Here is a 9832-nt window from a genome sequence, read left to right as displayed (position 1 = left end):
CTCTAATTTTCTAATAAAATGAACTGCTATTCCCATGTGGTGGAGCTTCCATGTGCCTGCTACACAGGAGTGGAAGCGCATAGAAAGTTAAAAGTATTTCCAGAGCTAGACAACTTATTTAAATGATAAAAATATAAAATAGTAATACTTCATTCCAAAAACTCCACATGTGCAGGTGTTGTGGTTTTCCACTGCTATAAACTATAATGTAATAGATTCAATCAATGTGGTAAAACTGATGCATTTTCTTAAAATTGTGCTTATTTATCTTCTTTATTCTCATTTGTTTTATAAATGGGTCTCTTTGTAAATGAGAAGAACAACTGAAAAAGAAAGTATTCCTCATGTTGTCGAGTAGTCTTTAAGATATTCTAGAAAAATCTGTGTTCATTTAGGCCTTTGTTTGGTGGTCTGATCAAATTGGAATTATAAACTGAGTCTAGAGGGCTTTTCAATACAGCAGAACTGAGTTTATCCAACCGAGTGGTTTCCTCAAAGTTGCAGCACACTTATTCATGCTGTAAACACCCAGTAGCTCTATGCAGAATAACTAAGTTTAAGTATAGACAGCATAAAAGTGAAAAACGGTGGTAGCGCAGTGCAGCGTTGCCTGACAGCAAGAAGGTTTCTGGTTTCACCCTCAGGCTGTCGGGATGTTGATGCGTGGAGTTTGCATGTTTTCCCAGTGCCTGCATGTGGGTCTCAATCTGGGATTCGATGGACAGAAGTCTGTGAAACAAACTAAACCCACAAAAACTGCAGTAAATTCTCCAAGATGCTTCAAACACCTTTTGTGCCAAGTCCTCAGAAAAACTTACACAAGCCTTCTGAAATGATTTTATTTACACTCACACATCATAAAGTCTGATTTAAGATGAGAAAAGAGACACAAAAGAGTCTTCAGGTCAACTCACAGTCATGGCTAAACGCTATTATTCTGCACAAACACAAACATCAAGGGGAAGGAACAACAAGTGAGACATTGTCGAATGCAGGATGTCAAAGTAGCAGCAGGCACATTAATAGTCCTCATTTGTATTTGTGTTGTTTTTATGTGATTCTGTTAATGGGAATTTTGTTAATTTGATGCAGCAGGAGGAGCGAGTCAGAGGGAGCATTTATTCTCATTTAACTGTTTATTATTAGTGCCTGTTTAGAGGGAACCCATACAGTGATTATATTTATAAGGAAATATGTTTCCTGTTGGTGTGTTTTTGCCTTTTATCATTATCTATGATTCGGGATAATGTTTCTTAAAAGTCTGCACTACAACCTCTAAAGCACTGAGATAATATTATGCAAAAGGACTTAAGCGGCACCGATGTCTACAGGCAAGCACTGCACAATCAACTGGAGTGCTTTCATCACTACTTCCTATTACTTCTGGGTATATTTAGGTGAACTTAAAGAATTCAAAATGTGCTCTGTGCTTTCTCGGGAAAGTAGTTACCTTCTTTTACAGATTAAAACCATTTATATATAATGTGGCTTTCCTGATATGTTTTGGAAATGCGTGCTAATCCTTTATTGAAGTTCAAATGAAAAATACTTGAGTTGAATGAAGGAAATGGAAAGAGTACCTAAAAAAGCAGCGAGACAAAAATATAAATCTCGTGATTCGCTCTGGGTTGAAAATTCATTTAATTGGAATTATTCATTCATTACAGAAAAAAAGAGGAGCTTTACAAAAGTATGTGCCATTATGCCAAAAGGTCTCAAAGGTAATACAAATAAGCACATGTTGTTGTTCCTTCAAGCAAACCAGGCTTGTTTATGGCAGTACACTGAAGTATTGTTAGAGTCAATGACTACATGTGAGACCTGAAAGACCTGATTTGTTTTTCAAATTAAAGCAAGATGTTCATCAGAAAAGAAAAAACAGAGGAAAGCAATCGGACCAGAATTCCTGGTATCATTCAAACAGGTACAATCATGTCTCCTTGAATCGTTCTGTCTCACTTCCTGTGACCTAGACTCACAATATTAACACAGATTTCTATGTTTCAGTGTTTTTTCTTCACAAAATTAGTCAGAACTCAGCACAACCTGCATATTTCTCACATTTTCCTCCAAAATGCAGGCTAAAAAAGTTAACCTGCTTAAAGACTGTTTTGCATCAGACATTAGAGGCTTGCCATTCAATTACTTTCTCCGTTTAACCCCACTGCTCAGCATAAAGAGAGACACTTCACTTTCAAATCAGCTGATAAAAAACAGTCACCTTCTAGCTTTTAGTGTAAAGTCCACGGAGACAAAAGATCACGGGGCGATCAAACTGAAAGAGAAAGTGAAACGATCCCAGCACGCTAAAAAAAAACAACTTCAAACACAGTCCTAAATAAAACATTAGAGATGTGTTTTTGCAGAAAAAGCTACGGTAATATCGACAATGACAATACTTCTGATGGGCTAAAACAACAAGGAGGATCCAGTTAAGCTTCAAGAACCACCCTGACTACCTGATCCTTTTAAGCCAAGGAGATAAACACACAGGTAGACTTAATAAACAGACCGGGCATGATGAAAGGTGCACCCAGTGTCAGTGTAATATCCAGTCACATAAACTAAACATCTGTAATACAAATTTTAATGCCACTTAGAGTCAGATCATGCATTTCAGATTTGAAATAGACATCAACTTGACAATTAAGAATTTCAGTCTATGCACATTCAGCTGTGTGTTAAAGTAGAACACCAGATCAAAGGCAATCTCATTTTAATGCATGCCATTTTATTTTTGTCAAAAACAAAAATGAAAAAGTTAAATATGATAAAAACACATTTCAAGACTACATCAAAGAAAGGCAAAATTCTTCAATGTTTCACACGTTTATCATTTATTTCATACTGGGTGTTAATAAATGCAACAAACATCCACTTCTGAAGGAAAATCTATTTTATGAACATATGGCAGAAAAGTACATGTGAAAAAGCACTGATATTCATCCTCAACTCACACTCGCAGCTGAATCCCTGCAGTGAAAGGTGACTTTGTTTTGTAAGGTTAAGGAGGATCATGGGAAACAACAGCCACGAGTTCACAGTGAACTCTGGTGGCCGGCTGTACAGAAAAGTGCAGTTCACATTATTATTATCAATATTAGGTCACGTCTGCTGTCCCACAAGCAATCTACTGGTCGGCATGCTGCAGTTACACTAACTCTTAGGTATACTCGGACAGCGGGTATAGGCTATAATATCAGAGTAAGGAGAAATACTAAGCACAGATAGACTAGTTTTTTGGTGCTCAATGTGATGCTATAAAAAGCCCAGACAATGAAAGTCATTCATTCAAAGGAGGTGAGTTTTTAAGCATATCCACTTCTCTCCTCTGAGATCAAGTACATTTATTTCAAAGTAAAGACATTTATTATATGATTTTTTTCATACGTACATTTATTAACCTTTTCTTACATGAAAAACATCCGCAGGTGCTGGGAGGCTCGCGATAGGTCAGAAGTTTGACTACAAAACAGATTTCAAGCAGAAAATGGTACACCGCATTTCTGAATAATTCACAATGCTGCTCAGAGCCAAAGTGCTGCCGAACCGGGATCAGTTTGTCCAAAAGATTACCGGCAACATTAGCGTGGTAAAATATTGCACTCAGAGTGACGGAGTGATAAGTGCTTTCCAATTAGTTTCTCCAATTATCCGTCATGAATCAGAGATGAGACTAAATTCAATCACAAAAGCCACTGATTTGAACTGGAGTGAATTAAATTTAATTGATGTGAGAGTCAGAAGCTGCAGTGAACAGTAGTGTGGATATTTCGTGCGAGAGCGTATTTCTGTTATGATCAGAGGTATTAGCGCACTGCCACACTGCAGACATCATTTCGTGTTTTTTTTTATTACATTCTTTGGATTTACAGAGAATAGTAGATTAAAAGGAGAGCGAATCTACCAGAACTGAAAGAACATTTTATTAAATCTCCCCCTACCCACACACGGATCAACACTTCTGTTCTGAGAGGCTTTGTGAATAGCAGCTCAGATGTGTAATGAAAGAGAAAACATCAGACTGAGGATGAATGACAGCAAGTGAAATCCTTTCATAAAGCCTATGTCAGCCGTGATTGCCTGAACCTAAAGTTTTATTATTCCAGCAGGCACAGGCTGCTATCCAAAGGAGGGCGGTGTCCTTTCACCCTGCCAAGCACAAAGTGCCCTCCAAAAGAGGCTTTACGATGCATGTTCGATCTGAAACCTTTCATCTTTATGAAGTAAAACGCATTTGAGAAAGTATGCTGCTCTCAAAATTGAAGTACACAAAATAAAACGTCAACCAGGATCTGAAATATCTGCACGTAAATGTTAAATCTTCCTGATGAATGCATCTCAGATATTCTGATGTGATAACTTCATAACAGCTCAGACCGAACAGTAAGCATAGCAGGCAGATATTTGTCTTGAGCAGTATCTGGGGCTCCACAAAGGACTCCATATATCTGCTGAATATCTTGTCAGCCTGTGCAGCAGATATACCCCGCTGTGGTTAAATGGAGCTTTTTTTAAAAATTCGACTTAGCATACAGCAACATTTTGAATAATATGCTAATTATGTTTCTTGTGCCACAGTAAAACTGCAACACGTCTGGCAGCACGACAAGAACAGCATCCTAGTTAAGATGCATCGTTTCCATCTAGCTGCTAGCTTTGCAGATGCCAGATAAATGGCTTAAGCTGTCTCTAAGGAAGGTTAGCCTGTAAATTAACAGGCTGAATTATCTGAATCTTGGTGGTTACGTGCAGCATGATCACAAGAGGAACGTGTATCTGATGCTTTAAAGTTGATAAGCCCTGGCCTTGGTACAGGATGCACTTCATGTTACCTTATCACAAACCTTCAGACACTCTGTAACTTAGAAAAAAATCCCAACTCTGCTACTAGTTAATAATTATATAAAACATGCAAGCAAACGATGCATCAGAAATCATTCACAATTTTATGTCTCTCTCTCTCCATATATATGAATATAGTGAATTGTGTATATATAGTGAATATATATGCTACGTCTAAGTGTCTGGTATCCTTTTTCCCTATCGTGCACTTAAAATATACCACAATGCTCTACTAAATAGTGTAAGTACAACTACTACAAAAGATGCCATCGCACGCTGTGCTGAAAGGTAAAATGTTCTGTTTATGACACTGAGAAAATCAGCATTAATACTCAAAATACTGCCAGTTTATTAAGCTGATGCTGTTATGTTTTAACTCTGTGACAGCAGCAGAGAGTCACCTGACTGATATTAGAAGGTTTGATCACAGACAGCTGTCTACACAGAACTTCCTTTACAGGCATCAGCTTATAACGAATGAGTGAATGATTTCAGGCACGACCAGAATCACCTGGGACTTTCCTGGAGTTACAAATCTGGGCAAGAAACCAAAGAAGCGTGCGCGTATTTATGAGAAACAGATGCGTTTCTTTACATATCATCAATTTATTATCCTGTAACTATATCCTACTGGCCTGCATTTGGTTGGATTTCTGGAACTTTATGTGAATCCGACATTCCTGCCCCGGTCTCGGAGGCAGTGCGAGGTTAAATCAACAGCGCTCTTGATGCTTTGCACCCCAGAGGCGGCAGAGTCTCTGCTGACATCAGCTTTGATGAAAGGACTTCACAGATCACGACCGAGGCCCAAACACACAAACATGGCATGAGCTACGAGTCTTCCCAGCTAAAGGCATAGTTTTCTGCTTACTGTCGATGTGTGGTTAAAGGATAAATGCAGCGTTTTAATAGTATAAAATCTTGCATAAGCCTTGCAGTAAGAAATATGTTAGTATTTTCACACTATACACATGCAGATCACATATCTGTATATTTACAACTGTGAAAAAAGGATACCTAAGTGAACATGATCATGTTAGGATGTGCTACACCTGATTCCTCTTTCCTGTGGGTGATAGTAATGTGTAAGTGCTATAATACTAATATTGCTTTAGAATTAATTGAAACTCCACTGACCATCAATTTGCTCACCTAACAAGAGTTTTGGAAGCCCCTCAGTTTACACATGAGCAAAAGCACATCCATAGAAAACAGCCATATAAAATCATTCAGTCACATTAATGTAGGGCACACAAGTCATTGTAAACACATGACACTGAAATACGCAACTCAAACTAAGTTTTCCTGAATAAGAAGGGAACGAGCTAATAAAAAGTCTATGTGTTTGCTAATCACCTTACTGTATTTACAATAGCTGCTTCTTATCTTTTACCCTTTTTAAATACAGTATGGACCCTTTTTAACATTTAAAAAGGGATTACTTGTTAAATTTTGTGCTTTTCTTTGCCAGGCATCGATTATCTGCACCTGTCTGACCGCTATTAGTCACCCTGGGAGGTTTGGATCGTAAATCTCTCTTTTCCAGTTGACATTGATTCGGTTACAGCATGAGGTAGCCGTACTGCTAACAGCTGTCAATGGCAGCCATAATAGTGATATCGAAATGTGGACTCGATGATGAAGATAAGCGTGGTTCGGGTGTGATTCAGAGGGTGGAGCGTGTGCCTGATGTTTCCGTGACACAACCCTGGTGGTATCACGGACTGTCAGGCCCTGCGGAGGACAGGACATGCCTGGACGCCGTTTCGTCAGCGCCGTGAGATGCCTCGTACTGCGGTGTAAATCAGCTTCCAGTGACCTGGATTAGCCCACGAGCTCCTTTCACAGCGAGGAAGGGGAACCAATTAGTCAGAAGCAGTTGTTAGGATGGAGAGAGCTTAATCTAATTGACTCTGTTCATGCTTCTTTTAAAAAACTTTTTATCTGCCGTCACTTATTCCATTTCTCACCTGTAGCGTCTGTGTGTGTTCTCCCACAAAATGTTTTGATTGCTCTTAAGTGACCGCTAATTTACCAAACCTCCTCATGTGAAAAGAAGCCCCTTCAAAAGAAGAAGAAAAAGCTGATTTTATTCAAGGATGTAATTTAAAAGAGATTTGACTACATCTCCAGCCCATTCTGTGGCCTCTTTTTAAAATCACACTTTTTAAGCTCAAATCTGCAGCACGATTTCACAATTCGAATGCCCTTGAATGGATGAAAGGTGGCCGTGCAGCACTTAAACTTAAATATTGCTCTTACTTCAGTGATTGAACAGATTTTGAGCGATGCCTTTGTAACATTGTAACATTGTAACAGCTAAGTCAACAACACTGGACTATCATATAGTGAATTATGTGATAAGTTGGGATTCATAAAGCATAAGCAACAAGTTTAACTCTTAATTTGTGATTTGTATCTTCTCCTCTTTTTAATTTCCTGTTTTTAATGGGTTGAATTGACTCATTCCTCCATACGAAGCACTGAGTGTCTAATAATGTTGTTTCGGTTTACACGAACCACCCCCTCCACACACACACACATTTACACTTCTCACGACTTATTCAGTCTCCTTCTGTTGAGGCTGCGGGCTGCATCGTTATCGCAGACTGATCCAAACTGTGCCTTTCCACTCACTTCATTTTGGCAAACAACCGGGCTACAATAATTGGAGCACCGTGAGATGGATTGGGGCTGAGATGAAAATAGGGGGCTTTAAATCATGCAAGTCATTTATCTGTTCGCCGAATAGAACACTGTTCCATCTCTGTCGTCTCTTTTATCACCGCTCCTCACTCGACGGTGTCCGTGAATTGGTCCGTCTGCAAAGAGACCGAGAATCCAATTACGTTCTCAGGAGCCGTTCCAAAAGCCCCAGACGTGTTGAACGCTAGTCTCTGGATTTTATTTTCCTCTGACAGGGCTTGTGACAACTCCCTTGGGTGGGTAAAACAGATGAGGACAGTTTCTGCAGTTAGTTGTTTTTCCCCTCTTTTTTTTAGCTTTTATCATTAGTGCGAGTGAGATGAAGTGGACGTTTAGGCGGTTTTCTCCAGATGATGCCTTGAATTTGGCAGATTTGACACACTGGATATAAGAGAAAGGGAAACAGCCATCTAGTAGTAGGGTACTCAATCTAATCTAGCTTGTTTCACTTTGCAGGTTTTTGAGAAATAATACCTCGAGTAGATTTTTCTCTGGGTAAATGACTGCTGGAACAAGCACTTTTGTCAGAGATGTGGAGGCGCTCTCCGACATGCTTGTACTGTTAATAATAGAGAGGCTGCGTGTGGGTGGGCTGAAATGCAATCATCACTGTGTTTGTCTGATGCAGTGAGAGCAGACAAAAGTGCTGTCAGAGGCAACGCATTGAGATTCGCCATTGGAAAGGGAGACGCTCTCTGCTGTTATTGTCATTAGTAGGCTTGGTCCTAGAAAATAATGTCTGATTCCTTGACGCGCGCTGGCTCTACCTGTCAAACTGTCACACTGCTGTCGCCTTTTTTTGACCAGTTTTCACAGGAATCATAATCATTTGATCCCCTTCAGCCGTTTCCCTAAAAGTGATGAATGTTTTTTACCCTTTTCGTGTCATCACAGCTTCTTTTGTGACCCTATGCTTCTTTAGCAGGCATGCAGTCTACTCTAATGTCAGCAATGTCCTGTAGATCTGAACTATGATAGCTACTCTAATGTTTAATTTAAATGCATGCATTTTCCAGATGCACGGAGCTGCTTTTGATACAGCTTTAAATTTTGCATTGTGCGTTTTGAGCATCTGCTGCTTTAGTTATTTTCTTCTAGGCTAGACTAGACATCTGGATCCAGGCTTTAACGTTTGTCTGTGATGTTGCTTCAAATGCAGTGACGAAGGACTTGATGGTGTGAGATATGATAAGTTCCTGCCAGACGACTGTGGATATGTTGGGAGAGGTGAGCTTAAAAAAAAATACACCCTGGTACTTCCTCTCAGGTGCTCTGGGCCGTTTCCTCCTTCTGCTCACCTTCTCCACTCTCAGCTCCTCCCTCCGACTTGGCCGTATCTGACTCAGCAGTGCCTCTGGAGGCGGTTCCCGGCGATGCAGCACCACGGAGGCTTCCATCAGGGGTCGCAGCTGCGAGCGAGTGAGGATTAGAGATGGGGCTCAAGGCAGAGTCAGGGGTTTGGCTAGCGCTGAGGTCGCCATCAGGGACCACAGTGGCCTCCAAGCCCTCGGAGTGCGATCCTTCAGAGATGGCTGGAGGGGAAGCGGCATTCAGCAGGGGCTTGTGGGAAGCGTAGGTCATCGCAGCATCTGTGTCGCTGTCCAGTGGGAGGCCAGAGCTGGTGAACTCGACTCCGGAGTCACTCATCTCCAAAAAGTTATCTGAGTTGAGAGTGTGGTAGCGGCCTGGTTTGGACACCTCGAGGCCCTGCATAAAAAGAGGCAGAAGAAGATGAAAGGCAAGATAAATATACAATTCAGAAGAGTTAGGATGCAAAGTAAGATGAAAGGAAAGATAAAGGAGGAAAAGAAGAGTAAAAGAGGAGAAAGTAGGACCCAACAAAAGATGAAAGTAAGACAAAGTAAAGTTGAAAAAAACAACAACTAGAAAGTAGAGAGGCGATAAAGCAAAAGAAAGCCAGGTAGAAGGGTAAAGAGGAAAATATTATACAGGGACAGAGGGCTGAGATGAAAAGACAAAAGAAGCAGGAGTCGAAGCGAGTACAAAACAGATACCCCCAACAGGGCGTAGGAGACGAAGGAAGGAGGTGATATAGGATCGAAGAACGGAAGAAAAACAAGTGGTTAAAATTTAGGTCAGAGGAAAAAAGTGAATAATTTATGTACATTTCTCCAACCGTATTTATAGACTTACCTCACCATCTCCTGCAGCCATCCCTACTCTTATGTTACATGGACACAAACAAAGAGGTGCAGCAAAATGATAAAGAAAACACCCGAATAGATCAAATCAGAGTTATACTAAATGTTTGGCCTGTAAG

At 40.3% G+C, this 9832-nt stretch overlaps 1 protein-coding gene across 1 annotated transcript in view; it reads right to left on the bottom strand.

The window, feature by feature from the left end:
- Positions 1-1624: 1624 nt before the first annotated feature.
- LOC113014093 (uncharacterized) overlaps positions 1625-9832 on the bottom strand; it is a 32266-nt gene continuing 24058 nt past the window's right edge. Inside the window, exon 10 of the mRNA XM_026155393.2 lies at positions 1625-9258. Within this exon, the coding sequence (XP_026011178.2) occupies positions 8815-9258 (444 nt within the window). The 3' untranslated portion in view covers positions 1625-8814. The remainder of the gene's footprint in view (positions 9259-9832) is intronic.

The sequence above is a fragment of the Astatotilapia calliptera genome, chromosome 22, assembly GCF_964374335.1.
Source record: "Astatotilapia calliptera chromosome 22, fAstCal68.1, whole genome shotgun sequence".
In the NCBI taxonomy this organism is placed as follows: Eukaryota; Metazoa; Chordata; class Actinopteri; order Cichliformes; family Cichlidae; genus Astatotilapia; species Astatotilapia calliptera.
The sequence above is the reverse complement of the archived record's forward strand: the minus strand, read 5'-3'. Positions and strand labels throughout refer to the sequence as shown.